This window comes from Girardinichthys multiradiatus, chromosome 10 (genome assembly GCF_021462225.1).
Source record: "Girardinichthys multiradiatus isolate DD_20200921_A chromosome 10, DD_fGirMul_XY1, whole genome shotgun sequence".
Lineage (NCBI taxonomy): Eukaryota > Metazoa > Chordata > Actinopteri > Cyprinodontiformes > Goodeidae > Girardinichthys > Girardinichthys multiradiatus.
The window spans coordinates 28134534-28161172 of record NC_061803.1 but is presented as its reverse complement, the minus strand read 5'-3'; the positions used below and the strand labels follow the sequence as shown (position 1 = coordinate 28161172).

At 39.9% G+C, this 26639-nt stretch overlaps 1 protein-coding gene, 1 long non-coding RNA gene and 1 other non-coding gene across 3 annotated transcripts; all 3 read right to left on the bottom strand.

Annotated features, from left to right (window-relative positions):
- Nucleotides 1-10950: 10950 nt before the first annotated feature.
- Nucleotides 10951-11069, bottom strand: LOC124875787. The gene has a single exon (XR_007040122.1). It is a non-coding gene; the product is annotated as a 5S ribosomal RNA (ribosomal RNA).
- A 1092-nt stretch (nt 11070-12161) lies between these two features.
- On the bottom strand, nt 12162-17987 carry LOC124875558. The gene is made up of 4 exons (XR_007040064.1): nt 16643-17987; nt 13078-13406; nt 12903-12981; nt 12162-12811 (listed from the first exon to the last, which is right to left on the bottom strand). It is a non-coding gene; the product is annotated as an uncharacterized LOC124875558 (long non-coding RNA).
- A 4018-nt stretch (nt 17988-22005) lies between these two features.
- Nucleotides 22006-26320, bottom strand: tob1b (transducer of ERBB2, 1b). Its single transcript, XM_047377716.1, has 2 exons — nt 26114-26320; nt 22006-24115 (listed from the first exon to the last, which is right to left on the bottom strand). Exon 2 carries the CDS (start codon nt 23974-23976, stop codon nt 22981-22983), a length of 996 nt encoding a protein of 331 aa, XP_047233672.1. The 5' UTR covers nt 23977-24115; nt 26114-26320; the 3' UTR covers nt 22006-22980.
- Nucleotides 26321-26639: the final 319 nt, after the last annotated feature.

Genomic DNA, 26639 nt, shown 5'->3' with positions numbered 1-26639 from the left:
TGAAAGTGAAGTTGAACATCTCCCATGGCCTGCACAGTCACCAGATCTAAATATTATTGAGCCACTTTGGGGTGTTTTGGAGGAGCGAGTCAGGAAACGTTTTCCTCCACCAGTATCACGTGGTGACCTGGCCACTATCCTGCAAGAAGAATGGCTTAAAATCCCTCTGACCACTGTGCAGGACTTGTATATGTCATTCCCAAGACGAATTGATGCTGTATTGGCCGCAAAAGGAGGCCGTACACCATACTAATAAATTATTGTGGTCTAAAACCAGGTGTTTCAGTTTCATTGTCCAACCCCTGTAGTTCTGCAGTAGCAGCTTGTCCTGTAAGTGACAAATCATCATAATTAACAGAAATAAAGGTTTGAAAATATTAATCTGTGTGTGATGAATCTACATAATGTGTTTCATTTCATAAAGTTACTGAAAAAAGGAACTTTTCAATAATATTCTAATTTATCAAATATGACTGTATATACATAGATATATATTTCCGAACATCATTACCACCAATCACATTCCACTTCAAACCCCTGTTCTTCGGCTTAAGTTTAGAGATCTGTGTTGGTGCACCTCTCGACCACCTGTGCAATGCATATTAATTGCAATTAACAATGCATGTGTGATTCCGTGCTCTGTATTTGTATTTTTTCCTGAAATATCCCCGGCAGGTGGCTGCTCAGATCATGTGTCACTGCGGGATCACACTCTCAATCCTTTAAATATGTTGTATGTTGCTTGGCTTAGCTCACTCTCATCAGAGGTTGGTCAAGGACATTCTGGTGCATGCTTTCGACTCATCCAACTTACATACATTTACATTTTTTATTAAACTATTACAACTTACAAGTACAAATCCAGCACAGAATAAATACTGAATGCACTGTAGATTATCCAAAGGAGAAAATCATCTAAAGTCACATAAGAAAAGCTAAAATAAGAATAGTTAGTTTCCACCACTCTGAGGTTTGGTTTCTCTTTTAACTTTTCCAACAAGCTCACAGTGACATCTATTTCTAATAAGGGTAAACAAACTATTAAAACTAATAAATTCACAGAACATCACTTAAAAAAACCAGACAAACCCTTCAAATGAAAATAAAATACTTAACATCTAATACAATAATTCATCACATTTGTTCAAATTTAGAATTATTAGTGTCCTTTACTTGCCTTGACCTGCTTTTAAAATAAAAGTGTTCACAATCTAAATTCTATCACACCATAAATTCAGATTTTGTAGCATCTACAGTTACTGGCATACCATGTAAAGATGTTAAAAAGCCTAAGATAAATACATACCTTTATTGTAGGAGCATAATCTCACCCTAAAAGTTTAGCTGCACCTCTCCAACAGTAAGCTTTGGAGATTTTGTTTTATTTCTCTTAACATCTTCCTCATTGTATGTGGTGATAAGATGCACATGTCCAGCCTTGTTTGTCACTGTTGCAATAACTGTAAATCTTTTTTTTTTTTAATGTGTCCTGTCCGGCAGAGTTGAACTCAGAATTGTTGTCGGAGTACCCAGAAGAAGCCCAAATGAAAGAAAGAAAGAAAGAAAGAAAGAAAGAAAGGTGGGGCAAATATTTAAAAAGGAGACGAGATAAGAATAGTGAAGAGAAAGAAGGATAAAGAGAATAAAAGACAACACCCTACAAGTCTGCTTTTCCAGCCTTGCAGAAAGAGAGAGAATAAAAAAACCATAGATACAAATAACACATATATAAACACAACAGTGCTACTGATAGCACAGGATTAATACAGGATGTATTTAGTGTCAACCGCAGCTCAACATGGAGTATATCTGTAATTCAGTGTACCTGTAAATATGTAATCCTTTGAACTATTCCTCTGACTGCAGATATTGGCAGGTTCAGCTGAGGAGGTATTTTCTTGTAGCCATTTCCTGACTCATAAAGATTAACACATCAGCTTTACTTGAATCACATGTTCTCCAGTCTTACCCGATTTGTAGAGTGGCTAATAAAAATTTTCATCACAAAAACAGGATGCTGTGGATTACTAATTAAAAGTTCCTAGACATTCTGAATAACCTCAAAACTTTACAAGGAAAAATAACTGACCGTGTCTTCTGAGTATTCTGATATCTGTAAATAAAATTCAGTCCAACCAACTGCTTCAAGAAGTCATGTAGTTAGTGATTAGAATCCTCTAGTGCATAAGTTGACATTTTCCTAATTGCAATTGGAAGGTTGTTGGTTAGATTCCAGCTTCCTTCTATCACATCCATATTGGTGTATGAATGTGTGTATGACTAGAAAAGCTCTATATAAATAAATTCAGTCCATTTATCATTTATTATGTTTACACTCTTTTTCCAGATGGTTTCATCAGACGTTGTCAAATGTGCTCAAAAGATTGTTGAAAACAGCACTTTTTATAACAAAAGTCCAAACTATAATCAACACCTACACCTGTAGAACTTCCAAAGCTATGCTTATGTGTTTTGGAAGGAACAAATTAAAACCACATGGGAGGAACAGCGAGCGTCAGCCTTGAAGGTGCGTCATATTTTGAGTGTCTCAAACTATTCAGGGGAATGCAGGTAGCACACAAATGTTCTGAGAACAAAACCATTGCTCTCAATCAGAGGTTTCATGTCACTGTGAGCAAACAAAGGATAAAGGCGGAGGCCGCATTCTTTTCTAGTTGCTTCGATGCAGGTCCGATAGGAAGCTAAAGCATGACACAAGGAAATATCTTTGCGTGTCTGAAGGCTCAAAGTCCACCTATTATCATTTTTAGTGATATCATGATGTGTTGAATATGTTTCTCCAATACAAAAAGCTGAATTATTTAGCATTCTTAAAAACATTTTAGCAGATTTTGTTTTTCAAATTCAATTCAGTTTACATACATAGTGCCAACTCACACATGTTGTCTCAAGGCACTTTACAATATCCAGAAGAGCTGCAATCCTAAAAAAGAAATTGAATTTGTCAATACTGGTGTGAGTATAGTAATGAAAGCTCCATCGACCCAAAGAGCACTGATCTAAGGCTGATGCTCCTCCAGCTGACAGATTACCCAGCAGTCCTGGCTCTTAAGGAGTCCTAAAAACAGCACAGATGTGAATCTTCCCATTCCACCTTGACCTTTTGCTGGATACTGCGTCCCGCATCAGAATGCCATTTACTCTCCCGGCTGGTGAAATATTTAAACTGTAGGAAAAGGCTGCTTAATGTGCAGCAAGGAACCCTCAACTTGTCTCTTTACTGAGGTTAAAAAAATAATATGGCAGGAGCTTGAGCTGAATGCGCTGCAGCTATTTTGATGTAGGCGATTAATGAAACATGACGACAGTGTGATGGGACCTCAGCATGGTCAAACAATGATGATCTTGGCAAACTCTTCTCATTTATGATTTACAGTGTCTGCAGTCAAAACTTCAGCTACCCTATCTGATCCTTTCCAAGAGCAAACATTAAATATGTCCATCTTTCACAGCTTTCACTCCTGTTCTCTGTAGAGCCACCTTATCTTTTGTTTTATTAAACAGGGACAGCAAATGCAAGAGAATAGCATCTTGCAAAAGTATTTTAATATTTTGTTTAACAACCACAAACTCCAATGTATTTTATTAGATTTTATGTGATAGACATTCTGCTTCACTTTCTACATATATAAATAGAGATTTTTGTCCATTCTTCCTGATTTCCAAAATAACTCAATCTCAGACAGATTTTATGGGAGAGCTTCTGTGAACGTTAATCTTCAATTTTTGACACAGATGCACCTTAATGGAAGGTGAACCTACATTCCAGCCTTATGTATTTTGCTTCCTTATTTCCTTATTATATAGCTTTTTTCCCATATGGCTTTCTTCTTGCAGCTCTTCAGTTAAATGCTGGAATTTTGGAGAACATCACTAACAGTTAGCCAAGAGTCATGTTGACACATTGCCTGAGCTGTGGAGTCTCTTGACTGTTCTTCTAACTAATGCTCTCCCAGTGCGGCAGTTTAGGTGGACGGCCATGTTCTAGTAAGTTAGCATTTGTGCCATATATTTGTTCGGCTCTGTGGGATCTTTAAAGTTTGCATATCATTTTAGAACCGAACTCTGCTTTAAATTTTCTCTATAACTTTCTCCCTGACCTATCTGCTGTCTGCCTTGGTCTTCATGATGCAGTTTGTTCAATATTATTCTCTAACAAACCTCTGAGGCCTTCACAGAACCGCTGAATTTATAATCAGATTATAGTAGACACAGATGACTCTCAAGGCAGTTGGTTGCACATGATTTCTTTAGGGGTATTAGAGTGAGGGGGGTTTGAATACATTCATACTTTGGGTTGGTTTGTCATGTTAAATTCCAAAGTAAAACACTAAGGTTTGCGTTTAAATTGTATGAATACTCGTGCAAGGCATTGTATTGTTGGCCACTCCCTGAAGCAACTGACTGACCCAACATTAACTGTCTCATGGTTGTCAGACACAGGAATTTCTGACAGTGAGTCATCTTCAGGCGGTGCCCTCTATGTGTATATTTACTCAGGGCACACAAAAATGCAGCCAAGTGAGAGGTCAGAAACCAAAGTAATTAATTTCTCAACAGATTTGGAACACATGAGTCTGATGATGAAGCTTCATAAAAAATTTAACTCCTAACAATTTAACCTACTTTACTTGGTTCTTGTTTTGAGTTTTAGCTAATAAAAATTAATGTGCATTACAAGTGAGATTAGGTTTAGCTATTAACTGGTTTGTTTAAGGGATTATTAAGCCTACATGGTTAGGATTAGGAAAATATAAAAGCATATAAAGTCTAATTCTCCATAAATTGCCATATACAAATCTCTTCAGTCACTTAGGACCCAGAAATCACCATCCTATTTTAAGTTACTTACAGAAATCCTGCAAGGAAGTTATTAAATTTTACCAGATTTATATGGATGCTAGTTAATTATCGAATTAGCTACTATAACATATAAAGCTAAATGACATATTTTATTGTACTACTAAGCTAAAACCCTCATTTTAAATCTTTCAGGTTTTCTGATTTAAAGGAACAGCTGAGATATTATAAAAGGGGATTCTGTTATGAGGTCATAACCTCAGCAGGGGAGGCTGTGGGTCGCTGGGAAGAGCAGTTGTGACAGTGAGCTAATAAAATCCAACAAAACATCTGGTAATCACAGTTGATGATTTAACACAGAGTGGGATGTATTTTCACATGGGACAAGTTTGCTTTGCAAAGTGCTTTTCCCTTTTTTTCTGGTTGTTAGTTGTAAACTCCATGCAGAAATACCCCCAGTCAAGATTCGAACCCATGTCTTTTTCCACCTAGTTTCCACCTACTTTCCTCCTACAAACCAATGACATGCATGTTAGGTTAACTGATCTCTCTAAACACGTATGAGTGACATAAAAACAGAAATGGAAGAAATCCGGAAGGAGACAGATATTTTTTTATGATGGTACAAAGACAATGATGACATTGCTACATATGCTACATCTGACTCTCTGAGAACCCAATCTGATTTTCTCTTTTAGAAAGCAAGGATAGAAAATACCAGGATATTTTACCTTATTTACACAAAGCAGCTGTTCCTACTCTGACAATCTTAAGGATCCTAATGGATCATGAAATTTTAAGCAGTGATGACGACTTCATCAAATTCTTACCAAGAAAGCTCTTTGTGAAAGCGAAGGATAAAACAGATGCAATAAGGTTGTTTCTATTTACAGTTCTGTGTCAACTAAAAAAAAACTAGAGCATCAGGAGACCTCATTTGGAAGATTTGTTTTTTTTCCCAAATAGGCCACAGCGTCAGTGTCAGAAACAGCCTGTTCCAGACACATCACAGAGCTCCGACACACCAACTGAGCTACTTCCAAAAGCTTTATCATTTTAACTCTTCTCTTATGTCTTCACTCTGGGCTTAACAACAGCAAGCAAGCGTTTGTGTCCTATCAGTCTCCTGACAGGAGAACAACAAAGAGTTTGCACTGTTGTTGTAACTTGGAGGTCCTCCTTACAGAAACTGTCCTTCTTCTCTGACTCTGCATCACTTTCACGGTGTGGGAGACGAAGTTCAGAAAGGCTGAAACAACTGTGGCCTTATCTCTGTGGTGCAGAGGCAATAGTAGCTGTGCACTAACATCCACACACTGAGGCACAGATTAGAGGTGGCTGTGCCTGGGTTTCCTATTATTAGAGGAGAGTTTTATGGCCGGGGAGAGCTGCAGGGAATCACTGAGATTAAATTACACAGACGGGGAACATCAAATACCAGGGACATTTCCAAGGCTCTGCGGAGAATGATGGGGCCCGGATGAGCTGGGAATAGGGAAGGTAGTTGAGATGGGTAGGAGGGTGTATTACACCAAAGCTATCTCCATGTAGCTTGGTTGTCTTCAAACAACCGGTGCCATGAAAATTATTCATATCTGCCTCGTCACAGCTAAAAAACTGTCTAGCCTGCTACTTTTTAAGGCGCCTTGAAAAAGTATGGGATGCTATATGACTCACACAAAATAGGGCATAATTTTGATGCCCGCACAACATTTTGATTAACAAATACTATAAAGGCTTGTGATTTCTTTGGCCCTCTGTAATGTTCACTAGACTCCTAATCGCACCTTTCTACAGTTTAGTGCTGGGAAGGTAGCGCTCAATGGTTTTTAGGAGGCAGAAATTGGATTCTTGGGATTTGTGAGAGAAAATTGAAACAGAGGATGTAGGGAGCTATAAAAGTGAAGCAAGACGTACAAATAGGACAGTTTGGTGGTCAGAGGGTTCTTTACTATTAACAAACAAGTATGTTCTATTTTTTTGTTGGAAAATGTATTAAACCATAAACATAAGTGTAGAGAGATGTAGAGAGCTGTTCACCATAACATCATAATGGTGTACAAAAACAACCTTATGTAGGATCAGGTAGTGGAAAGTCGTACCACACTCACAGTAGTGCAAATAGAGGTATGCTAAATTGTCATGTTGCTAATCTAACTTTGTCTGTGACTAAAATGATTAGCGTTGCGTCATGTCTATTTACATATAGTTATGGAATTGAGAGGCACAGAAATAGGGAGTTGCTTCAAACTGAGAAATTTAAAGATATGTTCATAGCAGGGCTGTACGGTGGTGCAGTGGTTTGCACTGTTGCCTTTCAGCAACAAGGTCCTTGGTTTGACTCCTGGCCTCCTGTCTTTCTGCATGGAGTGTGCATGTTCTCCCCATGCATCTCTGGGTACTCTGGTTTCTTTCCACAATTAGGTTAACTGGTGTCTCTTAATTGTGAATGGGTGTGTGTGCATGGTTGTTTGTCCTATGTTGCCCTGCGATGTACTGGTGACCTGTCCAAGGTGTACCCCGCCTCTCTCCTATTGACCGCTAGAGGTAGGCATCGGATCCCCTGCTACCCGGTACGGAGGAAGTGGGTATAGAAAATGCATGGATGTTTACAGCTTTTTAAGTGAGGTTGAGTAGAATACTTATAAGCAGTCAATATCTTATCTGCTGTTAACAGCTGTCCCATGGCAAATGTTTTATTGTGGATTCTAGCAAAGAGATGCTCAGAACAGGGTTCCGCTTAAAATAATTTTTTTTTGCCATCTAGAATAAAAAAAACCTCAAAAAACTGTCACACTGTTTCCTATGTTGCTATGTTTCTTATTATTTTAAAAAGCACGTGTTGAACTGGTCTGAATGGAAGGAAATCATAGGGATTTTGTGGGACATCATGTCTTGTCACATGTTTGAAATGTGTGCCGCATTTGATGTGATATTGTACTAAAAAGAGCATGTGTATTGGAATCAGTGGTGTGGAAATCATGGTGCTCTGAAGCACACGACCAGTTACGTTCCTGTTTCATGTTGTCACCATCTCGTTTTATTTATTTATTTACTAATTTATTTATTTATTATATTACAGAATAAACCAACCATCTGTCAGTGAAATTTGTAATAGTTAATGACACCCCTTAGGCGCTCAGATAATTATTGACATTATTGACATTTGAGTGAGATTGGCACTGGTTCTGTAGCATTATTCACTACGTTCAGTATACATGATGTGTGACAGCAGCAGTGTCATTGCGTGGATTTTTCACAAAAAAAAATTGGCAGTAGGTTGGCTGAGGTTCTAATCAAATTGGTTGGTAGCACTACTGCCTTGCAGCAAGAAGGTCCTGAGTTCGACTCCCGGGTGGGGGTCTTTCTGCATGGAGTTTGCATGTTCTCCCAGTGCATGCGTAGGCTCTCTTCGGGTACTCCGGCTTCCTCCCACAGTCCGAAAACATGACTGTTAGGTTGATTGGTCTCTCTAAATTGCCCTTAGGTGTGTGAATGAGTGTGTGCATGGTTGTTTGTGTGTTGCCCTTCGATGGACTAGCAACTTGTCCAGGATGTACCCCACATCCCGCCCATAGACTGCTGGAGATAGGCACCAACTGCACCGCGACCGACTATGGAAGAAGCGGTAGAAAATGACTGATTGACTGAAGTTGAAATGTAATTGCTGTTGCACTAAAAACATGATTATATCACATTTTCCCAACCCCTGAAGGTCCCTGTCACTTTAAGCTTCAGCATCTGGAAGAAGCAGTATAGAAAATGACTAACTGACAGGTTTAAATGCTCAGGAAGGTGGGAGAGTTATTTTTCTGTGCCATCATTTCTTCCAATGCAATTGAATTGAAAGGCTGAATAGTGTTAAAGAGGTATGAACCACTAAAATTTGTTTCTATTAGAATAAATGTCATGTAAACCAACTTCTATTAAATACCAGCACAAAGCAGACCAAGTCAAACGTCAGGAATTGTAGAATTAAAATGATTAAAAACTGATAAATAGACATTTCAGCAAAACTGCAATAACTGTTTTTGTTTCAACCTGTTACACAACGAGAAATTCACTTCAGCAAAATCAAACAAAAGAATACATTTTCACTCCACACTAATTTTAATCAAAGGTCCACTATAGGTCCACCCTTCTGAACATTTAGAGAAAGTATGTGTATGTCATCACAAGTTTCATTTCAGAGTTTCATTTCCAAACTCTTACTGTCAGGATCTCTCTGTTAGGTTTGTGTTTGTTTACTTTTTGCTGAGCCAGGTGTTATTCTGTTCATTTCTGGTTCTTTAGATTCCTTCTGGTTAGTTTTGTTGTTTTTATTGTGTTCTGGTATTGGATCCATTTAGTTATCTTCTGATAGATCTGGTTCTTGTTTATGTTCTTAGTCTGGTCATTGTTCTCTTGCATTCTGGTCACCTCCATGCTCTCCTTGTTCATTTGTGTTAACTAGTCACTCTCTCTGTCTCCCTGCAGCCCAGGTCCAGCTCTGGTTCACAGCTGTGCCCTATTACTCCTGATTACCTTCTCTCCCAGTTCATTGGTTCTCACTTCACTTCCCTCAGTTTATAAGCTCTCTGGTTTGCATTGTTCTCCACTGGTTCCTTCTGCTAACACCTTGCTACCTACACTGTGTCTTTACCCTGGTCCAGTCCTGAGTTCTTCCATGTCCGTTGCCTGGACTTTCATGCACCTGCTACCAACTTGTTTATGTTGTTTTTCACCTGCCTGTACTGGTCATCTGTAAGACCATTCTTTTCATTAAACCTTTTTTCAACACCATTCTACTCTGCATTTGGGTCCTACCTCCAAACTCATCATGACATTTTCCAATTTCACTCTCCCCTTTCAGTCCGAACAGTTATCTCTCTGGTTACAAATCAACATAGGACTGAATGAATACATTGTTTGGCTGCCTGGTTAATACAGTTGGTAGCAATATTGCCTTGCAAGGTCCTGCGTTCGAATCTCGGCATGGATTTGCATGTTTTCTCCCTGCAATCCTTTTGGTTGCTGACACCAGAATATTGATAAGAAATATTCTAATGCGCAGGGCTTGGATAGAAAACATGGAATTGATCTTTAAACCATTTGAAGCATTCATCTAATTGCTGATTAATTTGTTTTTTAATGAAAAAATATAAAATGTTTTCTTTTTTTTCTAGGTCCACTTAGAGCCTAATCTCAACACCTTGAAGATCTTGGACAGTTATTCATTGCCTGAACCACTGCCAGATTTTTGAGTTTGTGTTGTCTGCAAAGGCAGAAATTCTCTGTCAAAAGATGTACTTAGCTCAACTCCCCTATGAGAATTCCTCACTGATTCACCAACATATATCCCAAGTGTGGCACTTTTTTTTTTTCCCAGGGAAACATGAAACAATTTTCTTTTCCAATCCTTCCTATTTGAAAGCTGCAGATAAAGAAATACAAAGGTTTGATACACAACTGCTTCAACATCAGAGAGGCCTTGCCAATTCTTGGCATTGTCCTTCTTCTATGTGAACATAAGGATTATCACAGTAAGCTGCACATTTCTTTGGTTAGTGCTTGTGTGACCATACAGCTAAGTGCCGTAGAAACATGCCCCAACATGTCTGTGTTTGAAGGGAAGTCAATGACATGAGCACAGAATGTACTGAAAGATTTTCTTGTTTTGATTAAAATAGATCATTTTGACACCAAGCATAGACAACATGTAACTTACAGGGTAATCTAAAAAAATATGAATTCTAATACAGAGCCTTGTGAAAGTATTACATGTTTAATGTTTTTCATCTTTTCTCACTTTAAAAGCACACGTTATAGTTGATTTTATTGGGATTTTATTAGTTATATCAACATACCCCTAAATAAAATTCACTGTACCACCTGCTTATAATGTTATTTCTGCATAAATGCAGTTATTCTATTAAGGCCTCTGAGGTTTATTAGAGAACATAATCAGAATCAGATTTATTGCCAAGTTTGTACAGACAAAGAATTTGACTCCAGAACACTTTGCTCCCAGTGAAGATTTATATATATATATATATATAGTGGGTCACAGGGGAGCTGGTGCCTATCTCCAGCAGTCTATGGGCAAGAGGCAGGGTACACCCTGGACAGGTCGCCAGTCCATCGCAGGGCAGCTTACAGCACCTGGTATTCCCAGGCGGTCTCCCATCCAAGTACTAACCAAGCCCGACCCTGCTTAGCTTCCGAGATCAGACGAGATCGGGTGTGTTCAGGGTGGTATGGCCGTAAGCCCACTATGGAATAAGCGGTAGAAAATGACTGACTGATTGATATATATATATATATATATATTCATTCCACTTCACCATTAGTAACTACTTTGTGTTGGTCTATCACATATATTCCCAATAAAATATATTGAAGCTCTTGGTCATAACAAGACAAAGTGTGGAAAAAATCAAGGGCTATGATATGATTTTGCAAAGTTCTGTATGAGGTCAGTAACAAACCCTATGACAGACTCTTTTTCTCAAATTGATGGAACCAAGTCATCGCTCTGACAGTAGATTTTAGCCCCACTCTCTCACCAATACTGTCGTTTTTCAATCATTATCTGTGTATGAGCTAATACTTGAGAGACCCTGAAGTGTTTTCACAACCTCCTACATCCTAATAAAACAAATGTATCCCTGTAGCAGGTTTTTTCATGCCTTTGGTGAATTGCTCAAGCCTAATTTAAAAGCTGCTGCACACCTTTCTGCTTCAGCAAGCCATTATCGGCATAAAAAGGTGATGGAAATGTGTTGTCATGGCTACATGACTTGCCATTTATGAAGCCTAAGAAAAACATCTCTGTATCTAGCTTCTTTATCACAGTTTTCTTTTGCCAACCTGCCTGCTTTTCCAGCTTCTCTTCATACCTTCGTCATAATATGACTACACCTTCATGACCCAGCCAAGCTCCTCAAAATGCTTTTCAGTCCTCTCAGGGCACTACGTCACAGTGGGTTATGATGTTGGTGAGAGCGGAAGGAGCCGTTCCATGCTGCATTAGCATACAAGTAGTCCCTCCTGTTTAGTCAGACACGATGTGCTGTTGGTAGGAGGGGAGGCGAGGATTCTCCTGTGATGACGCAGAAACCCTGCAAGGTCTTTTTTTAAACCTATTCAAGTGTGCAACACCCTTTTGGTACAGCAGCCTTCAACTGTGCCTTCAGACCAAAACAAACAAGAGAGAGAGGGAGAGAGAGTGTACTGGCAGCAGTAAACTCAGCACTATACCTTCCTCTCTTGCTTATAAAGCTGCAATAAAATATGGATTAGGAGTCCATACAGTTGAGATGTGGTGCTCTTATGCTGAATGATAGTCTGGCTCAGAAAAGGAATAGGGTCGACCAGATGATCCCCAGTAAAATGAGTTGGCAGCCGTTGAAAGCGGCAGCTGACTGAGGTTCTGTGCTGGCCAAACACAACACAGCCTGATTTCATTAAGGCCTCAGCTCCAGGTTTATCAGCAAATAACACAGAGAGGATGAGACTCCTTTTATATCCTCTTTATCTTCTCCTCTCTCTGTTTTATTGTCTCATTCAGGGAAATGCTGGGCTCTCTTTGACATGGAGAGTGCTTCGTGCTCACACGTAGGCTCGTATCTCTGGCCCAAGGTCCTCTGAAATGTCACTGCTTCAGTCGGCAGCCCGGGAACAGGTGCTGCCCTCAGTTTCAAACAATGACAGCAACAGCACTGATCACAGGCTGGGAATAGAACTGGGCGTGTTGATCAAGGTCACAAGCTACACTTAAGGTCAGAGGTTTACATACACTCATTATGATGTTTGAGGTTGGAAGTGCTCCCTGCCATCACCCTAATTTGCTCCTTCCACAGATTACCACATTCTGGCTGGGCCACTCCAAATGATTAATATTACATCTAGTCAGAAAAAAACATGATGGTAAAATTTAAACATTATGTTAAACATACACCTCCCAGGGATGTGAATAAGTTTGGTATGAGTTTTTCATTGAATGTCCAGCCTAAGGGTAAGAAACAAAAACAAAATCAGAATCAGCTTATTTGCCAAGTTTGTACATGTCATTTTGTTTGCAATAGATCTGACCCACATACAGAGAACACTCCGGAGAACAGAATATATAGATGTTAAATGTGACAAAGATGATCGGGAATGTAACTGATGATTCTCCAACTGTATGGGAAGAAGGGAAGAGAACTGGTGTAAACAGGGAACTGAATGATGTCGAACTAAGAACAAGGAATTAATGCAATTAAGAGAACAGCTTACTAAATAGGTGTAGTCAGGTTGCCAGGGGAAGAGGCATTCAGGATCCAGGTTTGTAGAAGTTTCTTTAGGTGCTGTTCAGTGTGAGCTCGGAACAAACAGGAATGAGTTCAGTGTGCAGATGCTTACGTTGGAGGGTGGACAGGGTACGCTTGCGGCTTGGTCCAGGAGGCGAAGGTAGCAGGAAACTGCCAGCTAGATTTGAATCCAAACGAAGACAGTAGATAGGAAATGAAATCCTCTGAACGTAGATAGCCTTGATCATCCAGGAAGAACTCCGGACACGTAGTCAGTATTCAGTGACATAAATCTGGGGTTCAGGTTTACTTAGCCTGCGAAGGAGCATAAACAAAGTTACATAAGGTCAAAGAATAAAGCATAGACTTGTGTTTGGATTGAGCTTGTTACTACTGAAGGCAAAACACTCTGGCATCGAAGTGCTGGCAGCCTCCTGTTTAAGTACTCTTCAAAGTAATCAGTAGAATAAGTCGCACTTGTCACCCAGCACACCTGAGAACTCCAGCACCATCTGAGAACACTGAACACATGTAGCAAGCACAAAACACAAACACAACCCAGATCCTGACAGTACAGACAAATTAGAAATTTGACCCCGGTACACTTTGCTCTCGGTGAGGATTTTTTTTTGTATATATAATAGTGAAAATAAAGAATATCTTTTTAAATGTACATATATACTCCTGACAACAGAAAATAATGTGCCCGTTATTTTTATGTCTAAAATGCATGTGTTAGGGAACTCTGACTGTCAAGTGTTCAATAGAGAAACAGCCTGGGGGAAGAAACTATCTCTGTGGTGGCTGGTTTTAGCAGACAGCGCTCTGTATTGCCACCTGAAGCTAAAAGCCTAAACAGTTTGTGTACAGAGATTTTAGCAGCTCTTTTCCTGACCCTAGACCTGTATAAATCCTGGATGGAGGGAAGGTCAGCCCAGATTATTCTCTCTGCAGTCCCAATTATTCGTTGCAGTCTGCACCTGTCCTGTTTTGTGGATGAGCCAAACCACACTGAGATGGATGAAGACAGGACAGACTGAATGATGGCAGTGGAGAAGATGACCAACAGCTCCTGTGGAAGGTTGAACTTCTTGAGTTGCCTCAGGAAGTACAGTCTCTGCTGGGCCTTCTTACAAACATTGTCTATGTGTGAAGACCACCTCAGGTTTCGAGAAATGGGGGTTTCCAGGAACCAGAGGTGGTCCACAGTAGGTACAGTGTTGTTGAGGATGGTGAGGGGGTGGTGTTTTCCGAAGGTCCACAATCATCTCTACAGTCTTGAGTGTGTTAAGTTCCGGGTGGTTCTGACCACACCAGCGTACCAGCTGATCCACCTGCTGTCTGTATGCAAGCTCATCATTGTCCTGGATCAGACCAATTACAGTGGTTTCATCTGCAAACTCCAGGAGTTTCACGGATGAGGTGCAGTCATTTGTGGAGAGGGAGAAGAGGAGTGGGGAGAGAACACACCCCTGGGAGCCGCTGGTGCTGATGGTTCTTGTGCGGGAGAAGATGCTCCCCCGTCTCACCTGCTGCTGCCGCTCCTTCAGGAAGCTGGTGATTCACTGAGGGTGGAGGCCAGGACTTTGTGCTGGAAGAGCTTCTGGTGGAGGATGTCTGGGTTTATAGTGCTGAAGGCCGAGCTGAAGTCCACAAACAGGATTCTGGCGTACATCCCTGGGTGGTCGAGGTGTTGCAGGATGAAGTGTAGTCCCAAATTGACCGCATCCTCTGCCAACCTGTTTGCCCGGTAGGCAAACTGCAGGGGGTCCAGCAGGGGGCCTGTGATGTCCTTCAGGTGCTTCAACGCCAGTCACTCAAAGGATTTCATGACCACAAACGTCAGGGCAACAGGCCTGTGGTCATTTAATCCTAGGATGGTGGGTTTCTTGGATACTGGGGTGATGGCGGAGCATTTGAAGGAAGAGGGATCCACACACAGCTCCAGTAACTTGTTGAAGATCTCAGTGAAGATGGGGGCCAGTAGGTCGACGCAGGCTCTCATGCATGTTGGGAGACATTATCAGGTTCTAAAGCCCTCTTTGTTTTCAGCCACTGAAAGAGCCTTTTAAAATCTTACTCTGAGATCCTTAGTGCAGGCAGGGGCTCTGAAGGTAGGGTGGTGGTTGGTGTATGGCAAGAAACAGAAACCTTTTCTTCCAAAAAAAAAAACATCCAGACCTGGTTAAATTCTCATGAAACCTTGTGGGAAAGTGTCTTATGGTCTGACAAAAACCAAACTTGAACTTTAGGCCTTAATTCCAAAAGGTATATGTGACATGAAGAGAACTCTGAACATCACCAAGAACACAGTGAAACATGGGGGTGGCAGCATTATGATCTGTGGTTAGTTTTCCTCAGATGGAACTGCGTTATTTTGGATGAAATTATGAATAGGTCTACATAGCAATCGGTTTGCACTCAATATCTCCAGGTGGCTGCTAGAAAGTTAAAGATGAATAGGGTTTTTATTTTCAATATTAGTGTGATATCAGTGATAATATCAGAGTGAGTCCAAGCATGCATGGAAAACTAAAACAAAAGAATTAAGTATTGGAATGGCCAAGCCAAAGTCCAGAGCTAAATCTGACCGAGAATCTGTGGGGTCACCTAAGAAGGACTGTGGACACAAGAGATCCGCACAGCCTGAAAGATTTTGAGAACTTTTGTACAGTGTGGGCAAATATTGTCAATTCAATATGTGGCAAAAGATGCTTTTGCAAATGTATATGGGTGTGCACAATTATGCAACTGGTTATTACAACTTTTGCAACTCCTTTCAACTGTTGAATTGTAGAGGACAAATATTTCTTTATCTGTGTAAAAGCTGTAATGGATCATTGCAGGACTTGTTTCTAAAACAAATGCTTGCACAAATTTTAATATGTAGGTTAGTATGCAGAGTGCTTTTGGATGTTAGAGAGCTGTTGCATCTGGAAAGATTTTTGGGTCTTATCTGCACAAAGATTTGTCAAAACAATCTTTCTAACCGTTATTTCTAAAGGTTCCATATAAACATAGTATTGTTTTTGGAAATGTCTTCAGGCGCATGCTATAGTAACTTTTAAAAGACCTTTTTGATGTACAACTAATGCCACCGATGTGTGTTGTCCAAGTAATATATTGTACAGTATTGTTAGTTCATGGTGCAACAAAACATAGGCTACAATTTATTCAATCATGACTCCGAAGACACAACCGTTAAGATCAGAATATTACATTAGACCATTAAAAAAAGATTTCATATAGAAATGTGAGCTTGATGAAAAGTATGATTAATACCTGCGTTAACGTTATTTTTAGTTTTTCTTTTACTTTTATTCAGGCAAATTAGCATAATTGGGATGCATATTCTAATTTATTATGTATGAATTTAGGGAACAAGCATGATGATCATAACATATCTATTTACCAGCATGAGTGTTTTTCAAAATGTCAGCCTGTTCCTTTGAATCTAAACTTTGTACTGCACAATCAGGTAAACTATAAATACAAGTCTGAGTTTTATCTGCTTCCATAACTATTGCTCACAACATGAAAATTCCTATTACCTGCAGCATTCTCCCTGGCAGAGAAATCCACATGAAAACAAAAACGTCCAACAAGCTGAGTGTGCATTGTTGTTTGGTGTGTTAGGAACACAGTATGATGTGGACGTGTGATCAGTAAGTGGGGCGCATGTGTGGAGTTTTCTCTCTGAAGCAGAAGGAGAGAGCACGCTGTCTGCAGAACAGACAAGATGGAGTCACAGCATGGCAACACCTCATACCCTGGGAGTCTCCCAGCTGGTGTGACTCCAGACCATCTGTGGAACTGTTTATCGCAAGGAGCTGAGGTGGTCATGTGGAACTCGGGGTGCATGTGCCAACCGGTGTTTGGTGTGTTCTGCATAGTGTTTTGCACTCTGACAGCAAAGCATTGCACTTGTATACATATGATAAAACATCCATCTGAGCTATAGTAAGGGTTAAAATATATTATTTGGTGCAGGCTGATGTAGTAAACCACTTGCATGGATAGTTAAGAGTTCCAGAGATGCAAAAACTGACTAGGTAAGCAGTTTTGACCATTCACTGAGTCTCAATTTAGTACACTGGAATGCTGACAATAAACCTGTAAGTATAAGAGTTATAAGTGCGCAAAGTATTTCTGCACAAAATAACTGACACTAGTGGCTCTGGAAGTGAAATAGTTTTTTCAGTGTGACTACGACTTACAAGGATGGAATCACAACAACCAAAAATCACTTCTCTTCCTAATCCTTCCTACACGCTTGTCCCCCTCCCCATGAGCCTCATGGGAATTCATTTGCCACGCCAAGGATTCTGAGCAATTTATTTGCTACAGCAATCTGAAGCAAGATTTGGATTTCATCAGTGCAGACAGAATGCAAAAACAGGCACAAAGCTTCCCACTCTCACATTGTATAGAGGCTATGTCACTTATTGTTGACAGCTGACTAACTGGATGAGAATTAAAAATCTATATGAAGTATCTGCACTTTAGGTATGACAGTTGAGTACCACTATACAGTGGATCTCTGAGGTGTACTTACGCTTGTTAAAATCCCTATTTTTTGTGATATAAACATTTTTTTCACATAAAATAGAATAGAGTAGAAATAGAATAGAAATATGTTGTCCCACAGTGGGTAAATTCAGGTGTATCAGCAGCAACGTGAAAGGGAAATGGAAGCATGCAGATTCACACAAAGTAAGAAAAAACATTTTTTTTTAAAGGAATTAGTAAGAGAAAAATTTACAACATAAGAGAAGACACTCTACTGTTATTACAAATTGCATACTCAGATTAAATGAAACGCTAAACTGAGTAAGCCGATTTTGAAAAAGTACAAAATATGCATGTATAATTGGGCATAAAAAACAACAAACTATATACAAGAAATGGACAAACTGTGCAAAAACAGCAGGATGCAAACAGTTATTGAGTTTGAATTTGTGGGAACCAGTGATAGGTAAATAGTCTAACAGCTGCTGGTAGGAAGGACCTGCAATAACACTCCTTTGTGCACCTAGGATGCAGCAGCCTTTCACTGAAGGAAAGGGGTGAGAAACATTGTCCAACAGTCCCATCATTTTTGCTAGAGTTGATTCTGTCTCACAACACAGGGGGAGACAGACCCCCGACCCCCCGACCACACTGGGTCGAGGGGACATCCTAGGACAGAGCTGGCCTTCCTAATGAATGCATCTAACCGCTTCCTCTCAGCTGTTGATACACTGGGATGGGATATAATGGGAAATTTGTCATTTACAATTCAATGGAAAAACAAACAAATTTGTTAGAAGGGAAAAATTAAATTATTTTGGTTGCATAGGTGTCCACGAGGCTCTAAGCACCTTTTTATGCAATTTCAGATTGAAAGGACATCTCTTGTCCTCAAAGTTCTCTTCTTGGGACCCCATAGATATTCTGTCAACTGCTCCTAAACTTTAATTTTTCACTTGCGAAAGAGTTTCTTTGTGGACTTGAATATATCCTTGGAAACACGGCGATGGTGGAAAATAAAAGCTCTGTTCATCTTCAGCTTTCTAGCCGACACCTGGAGGTTTTCGGTAAAAACTGCCGGGTATTTGGAATTGTTCGTAACCCCATCCATTATGACAAAAGTCTCATTTCCATCTGAAGAAAAGTAACCCCAAAGCATGATGCTGCCACCACTATGTTTCACTGAGGTATATAATTGTGGCAGCGAGGCCTGGATGTTTTCTTTGGAATAAAATAATTCAAATTTGCAACCCTTCTGTTTCATGCAGACACAACCAGCACTTGTTGGAATTCCTTGGGATTCCCGAAGCTTTCCTGACCAGTTTCTGTCTCTTCATCTGTTTTGGAGAAATGTCCAGTTTTAGTAATGTCACTGTTGTTCCATGTGGATTTGGTTGTACTCTTTTCCTGATTGATACTTTTGTAGAATAAAATCATTTCAATCTTTTGCCACCTGCAATCTGCAAACCATGGCTTTGGCTAAAGGATGTTATGTCAAGAAAACCCAAGTAGGACAGCTAAATTTTATTTCATGTTCATCAGATTCTCAGCATTCAAATCCAAACTGAGCGCTAAATCTGAATCAGAAAAAATACGTCAAGTATTATTTTAAGTGTGTTTGTGTGCCCTTTTTGTATTTTTATTTTTTTAAATATTTTCTTTGATGCATTTTCTTTCGCATGGATTGTACAGGAAAAATGTTGCATTAAAATGTTTTGAATTGCTCTATCTAACTTGGCCTTTCAAAAGGAGTGTGTACTTTTTTGGGAGCCACTGTAAATGTGTTTGGGGTTCCTAAGCAGTCCTGAAAGGTCTAGAAAAGTAGTTAATATTGTTTAGTGCCTCCCAGGTCAGGATACTTATAGGGCAAAGAAGACAGAATGTGAATGCTTGTGTTCTAAGTAGCGAAACTCAATATTTCTATAAATACGTGTCTCAAACAATTGTATTGCTTATGATTATATGACAGCATATGGTTTTTAACATATTTTTCGGCACTATAGAGGCCTTTATTTCTCATTTTTTGACAGTAGGCAGACAGGAAACATGTGCAGACATTTTGCAAAGGTCACCGGATCCAAGACTCGAACCCAGGATGGCCACATCGAGGACTATAACCACTAGACACTGTTGTATGCTTAACCCCTATGCCACCAGCGCTACTTCCGACAGCATTTGGTTTATTACTGCAGTAGTACTGTATGTTAGAAATGTGGCATCCATATTGGATTTTGAAAGGTTCATTAAAATAAAAAATGAGAATTTAGAAATCCAGTGACTATGTTCTTAAACACCACTAGTTATTTTTACAATGGTGTTTAGAAATCCTGCTTATAACTGTGCAACACCTGCTTTCAGGACATTTATAAAGACATAGTAGTTGGTCTACATTGTAATTAGCATTCAAAAACAGTTTACTTAATAACAATTTTTTGAGTTTGTATGATAATATTCTAATAGTGACACGATATGAAGAACTGATTTTTATTTGAAAATAAATTGTATGCAGTCGTCCTTTTTCTTCCACTTCGCACTTATGCATCACTATGTGTTGGTCTATCACATAAAATCCCAATAAATGGTGTGAATACTTCTGGAATGTGTTCAGCCTTTTAATAAACACCATTTTCTTTAAGAAAAAAGCATTTTCTGGCATCTGATCATCTGAGAAACCTCTGGAATTTAAACCCCTTGAGCTTCTCAGGCTAAAACACAAACCTCAATGTATTTTGTGAGCGGTTGTGCATGATTACATGGGACAAAGCAGTTTATATCTGTAAAATGGCATATGGTTTTCCACTATTTTTTTTTTTTAAATGTGCCCTGTGTTCGAATTTAGTCCCCTTTGTTTTGGTATGCAGAAATAAAATCAGTGCAACAAATTGCCTTCCTTCCTCGAGCTGGTTTTAACTTTAATGCTTGGTTAAGTGGTTCTTCTGCTCTGCCGAAGGGCCACACATGGAATCACTCCGCATTTCTTTGGGTGGAGCACACCTTGTATGACCATACAGCTAAGGTGCTGTGTAAAAACATGTCCCAACATATTTGTGTTCCAAGGGAAGTCAATAGGAGCAGGACATGACTCACCAAAAGTTGTTTTGATTTAAACTTGTGATTTCGAAAATCAAGGATTTGTAAACAGAACACAATGTACAAAGCACATTGAAAATGTCAAAAGTAATTGCTGTTACAGAGCGCCTTGTAAGTTTTCAAACTACTTGAATTGTTTTCACAATTTGTCACATTACAAATATACAGTTCAATGTATTTTCTTGGGATTTTATGAGTTAGATCAAGACAAAGTAGAGTATAATCCAGAAGTTACACATCTAAAACATGTTCTTTACATATGTGTATCTGATGCCCTTAAATACAATTCGGTGCAATAAATCCAGCTAAACAATATCCCAAATACTGAACATCTCACAGAGATCAATCCATCTACAAAGCAGCTACAACATGGCCATTTACATAATCTGACAAGCCCGGAGAGCAGAGCATAAATCAGAGAAGCAGACAAGAGGCCCACGGTAACTCTGGAGGAGCTGTAGAGATCCACGGATCTGCTGAGGGGGCAGCTGTTAATTATGCCCTCCACGAATTAGGCCCCTTCAAAGAAAACTTAAGAGAGCCCGACAAAGTCCAGACCTAAATGGAATTAAAAACCTGTGGTAAAACTTAAATTTTGACTCCAATCTGTCTGAGTTCAAATCATTTTGCTAACAGGCATACATTTGAGACTAAATGTACAAAGCTGGTTAGAGCCATTCCCCAAAATACTTGCAGTTGTAAGTAGAGCAAAACGTGATTTTATAACGCATTGACTCAGGGCTGCTGAAGGCAAATGCACAGCACACATTTACGATATTTGTTGTATTTAAAACTGTGTGCTACTTTTTTGGTGGTTTATCAGATCAACGTCCAATAAAATATCCTCAGTGTTTGTGGTTGTGACAAAGAACCAGGTTCCAGGTTAGAGTTGGCATCTTAGTTTGCATTATTTGACACGGAGCAATAAACACAATTTATTTTCACTGTGAAAATAGTTTGGTGACTCACTGCCAACACCCGACCAACGCTCAACTTGCTCCGAGGTCATTACCTCTTGACTTTAAAATCAGCAGGAAAATATGTTATAAAGCTATGTAATGCTTTGTCCTGGGCAGAACAGCTGATAATTGGATTTTTATTGCCTCATTTAGACATTGTAACCGGCGAGTCCCAGGTTCAAAGTTTGGAGCACACAAACTAACAGATGCCTAGTATCACAGACCGTTGATGGGCTCATGACACAACTGCAGCTCCCATCAGGTGCCTTATTTGTTCATGCACTGGATCACCCACTCAAGTTAATTAATAACAGATGTAAATGATGATGAAAAACAAAAAGTCCACTTCAACAGGATCATGTTCAACTGTAGTTTATTTTATTAAAAAGACCAGGGTGCAAATATGAAATTAAAAAAAATAAAAGATAAGCATATCATTTTTAAGCATTTAATACAAACTTAACAATATAAACTATTTCAGTCCCTCTTGACATGTAAGACACTGACTCAAAATACTTTGTTATATCGTATTTTTTTCTTTATCAAGTATTGCACAATGTAGGTACAAAATTAATATTCATACAGGTACATTTTTTGTCCATAGTATAGCAAAAATCTTCAACCTCTTAACAGAAAATACAATTCATCTTTCAGAAAAAGCAAATATCCCTACACTTCAATTCCACCACTAAAGGTATACTTTGTACACAATCTTCTGAATAGTTTTTTTTTTTTTGTCCTTTTTTCAAAGATGGATTTCATTAACAATTATCCTTAAAGAAAAATAAGGAAAAGCTGCTGCAGCCATCACAGATCACTGGAGTAGTAAAAAGATATAAATGCAACACCATGTCATAGAAACAATATATACTCTGATATCTTACAAACTCTGTACTAAATTAAATTATACAATTAGAAAAAGACCAAGTAACCCCACTAAGTAGTGCCAATTTGTAAAAATCAGCCTTGTCTTACCACCTGTAAAATACTGTAAGAGGCCAAAACTTGAAGCTTGTATTTTTTATTCTTTTTTTGGAGTAGTTCCTCAAAGTAAAAAACTGAAGAAAAAAAAATAAAAATTGTGCTTGGTTGGCAAAAAGGAAAAAGAAAAACAATGATGCATGTTGAATTCAAGCTTGGATGTGTTTGTACAACAAGCTTTTAGTAGAAACAAACTCAAAGGGGCACAGTAAAAAAAAAACACCCCCCTGGGCACATGCACTTTACTGGTTACACAGCTAAATCCTTCAGTCCAGCTGCTAAGTGTGCGTTTTTGTTTTTCCTTCTCTTTGAGCCACCGTCATTCATAAATAGCATATTTAGTGATGAGCTTAGTTAGCCATGACAGGCTGGAATTGCTGGTTAGAATACTGCATATTGCTCAGACTGAAGTTGAGCCCATCCATGAGTGACTTGTCGTTGAGGCTTCCATAGGCTGAAAACATGTCAAAGGCATTGTTGTACTGCAGAGAGCCGAGCCCAAGGGAGCCCTCCCCAGAGAACATGGTTCCAGGGCTGGACTGGCCCTGCAGGCTGGGGAACACAAACTCCTTGGCGTTGGGAGACAGAGCAGAGGCCTTCTGCTGCTGACCCAAGCCCAGCCCATACAGCGAGTGCATGGAGGTGGACATGGCTTTCTGCTTCAGTAGAGTGTTGACATTCAGACCCAGGTTATTGGTGGGAGAGGTGCGAGCCACCTTGGTGCTACTGCCGCTGGTGCTATTGTTGCTGCGGCCACTGCTCTTCATCTTAGTCGAGCCGAACTTTGTGGCAGCAAAGGTGGCAGTAGTGAAGGTTAAGGGCTGGGTAGAGCGTGGCATGAAAGATGGGCTCACGGCAGCAGACTGCCCAAACGGGGGAGAGGGGGAGCTTGATTCTGAGGAAGCCCCAACAGGGTCGCTGATTGGCATGAAGACCTGGGCCTCTGGGTTAAAGCTGTTCTTGATCTCCTTGTCCAGCTCAGACCCGTTCTCGTTGTTATCATCAACGTACAACACCTTGACCGGTCCCTTCTCCCCAATCTGGTAAGAAACTTCAAATGGGTCAATCCAAACGCTAAGGTCCTGAGGGAGGTTATTACGGACATCTTCAATGTCCAGCCCACTCTCTTTGGCTGCCTGCTCCACCACAGGATCCACCTTCTCCCCTACGTGGATGCACCTGAACCCTGAACCTTTGTATGGCTTATCCGGATACCAGTGGCCTTCATATTTTCTCTTGAGCTGCCTCTCAAGCTCTTCACCAAAGATATTCACACGCCGTCTTGGGAGCTTGTTGTATAAATAGGAAATAATAAAATTGAGTGCTACTTGAATCTCAAGCTGCATAGCTGCTTCAACCACCAGGACTTTCTTTGACCGTCACTGTTGCTTTTACTGCGTGTTGCAAACTTCCAAAGCACCCGTGATCAGTTGGGAACTTGCTGATGAAAATCAATATCCTCCTGACAGAGTTTGGTTGAAAATCCTGAAATGGAACGAAAAAAGAACAAATTAAGAACATGTCAGGAACAAGTCTTTCGTTTGTAGAGTTTGGCAGAAATTGATTTCCACATCTACCTATACCAAGGATATGAAAAGTTTGTTTCAAAACAGCAACCTTTATTTGTCAAACCATTCCTACAGGCTTTTTAAAGTAATAACAGAAAAAGTGTTAGAGTGAATAGAGTTTTCTGGATGTATGGAGCATACAGGAAGCAATTCTCCTCCAACCCCACGTTTCACAGCACACTGCTGATTAGCTGGGTGAAAGAAAACGCCTACAGTTTCACCCTCTCTTACAAGAAAGACAAATTCAACTGTATGGAAACAGTTTCAGACTGAGAAACATGCACAGTAACGGTGTGGAAATTACAGAAGCTACACCCAGTCACTCCTTTTAAGGCAACACCATTTTGAAAATGCAGGTAGCAAGCTACAAGCAGCATATCTGTTAAGCAGCTACTGCCAGTAGGTGGCGATGTCATTGACATAAACTACATCAAAATGCAAAAGAGGAACATTGTGTGCCCGGTTAAGTCAATGCTAAAGCTATTTCACAAAAAATAAATAAATAAAAACCTATGTTTTCTTCAGCTTACATTCAAATTTTGATGGAAACTAAATTAGGAAAAAGCAAAACTAATGTTGAAGAAGAAAAACAGCATCAGCGCTTTTGAAATCCAAGGAGGCCAAGTGCAAGGTGGAACTGGTAATATTGTTTTTAAATTATCTCCAGTCCAAGCACATACACCACAGAGATCCTAAAAACCTTCAGCATGTTGATGGAAGGTGCAAACAGAGCAGAATATTGACATTTTGATAAATATTCATGTTAGTGTGGACCAGGTCTTGGCTTGTTATTCATGTGTTACTCTATAAAAAGCAGAGCAGCAAAATGGGATCATATTTAGAAGAACAAACACCTGAGGACTATCAAAACATGTCTTTATGCATCAGAACAAATGCTATAGTAAGCATTACTATACCTGTAATATTCAATTATTTTTGCAGCCATAGGACGTATTGGAGGTTTCCACACATACCTTGATATTTTTACTCAAGGTGATCATAAATAAAGATTCTAACATCAAGCCATGCCCACATGCCCATTTACTCTGGGGTGGGGGCAGAAATGCAGCATTGGTGCAGCTGGGCTGTACAATAATCAGGAGCTATAAATAAAGCAGTCCACTGAGTCAGAGATGGTGTCAGCAGTGCGTCTTCCCCAGTGGTTTAATGTGACAGATAAACGCTCCTGTGGCTGACCTCTGTGAGGACAGGTGGCAACAGTCAGGGGGATTTGCGGTCACTTCATACTGGGCACACGGACACCTTCAGCTAGCCCACCCCTCCAGACTCCAGCACAGTAGGAGAAAGGGTGTTTTTTGTTTGTTTGTTTGTTTTAAAATGTCTCCTACCGGGCTGGGCTGTTCCTGTGTTTTCTCGCGCGGCTGTGCTACAGTTGGAAGAGGAGCACGTAGGAGCTCGCGACAAGAATTGCAATTACATAATCATTATTCAGGATCCAGCCATGACCGTTAAAATCGTCTCTTCATTGCAAAAAGACACTCTTAGAAAGAAAAAAAAATACAAGCCGAGCTGCTTTATCGCCACTTTACGCCCGTCAGTGATGAGCGGATAGCGTTCGCCTGCCAACTTAAAGAAGGGTGTGAACACCAATGTAGCAAGCTAACCAGCTAGCCTTTAGGAGCTGTTAATGTTTAGCTCGATCATACAACCACAGAGGGAGCAAAGGGCTCAAGTCCCTGTCATGTGAACAGAAGAAAAATGAAAGGGTTTTAACATGAATTGACAGCCAGCGTGACCGAAAGGAAGACAAGTAGCATTTTAATAAGCTAGCTGGTAAAGGGATATTCGACAACTGTCCCTTTCGAGAACCAATTAGCTAAGCAATGCGTGACCTGTTCCCACAAAATAAGTATTCAGATTAATATTTTAATATATACATATAATATTTACTTACATAGAAATTCACAGCAGGCCCTTTCTTGCTCAACAGTCCCGCTCCAGGAGATGTTCAACTTTGCGCAGCACTTTTGCAGCTCTACGAATCAAATAGAAAACTGTTATCGATGTTGTATTTCAGTCAGATCCAGGCGTTTTGTGTCTGTGTGTTAAAGGATGAATATATGGTACAGGCTTCCACAATTTTACTCCCCACAGCCTGGGAGTTTTTACAACTCTGCCTTTATAACTTGGGCTGGTTTGTTTTTATATAGTAGTCCTCCGCCACGGACACCGAGGAGGTGGTGATGTGGCTCACACAGGACGGCACGCTCCTATTGGTCGGACCCTGCTTCGTCATTGTCAGCCCCCTCTAAACTACAGCTCTGATTGGATCACCTGGTGTTCAGTCAACGGTAGGTTTCTATTTACGGTAGTAGTTTGCATTTCAAGCGTTTTGGACTACTTTATTAGAACAAATTTTAAAATATGCATTTAAAGCTTCTGGGCAAACTGAGATCACACACCTCCTCATAAATCGAAAA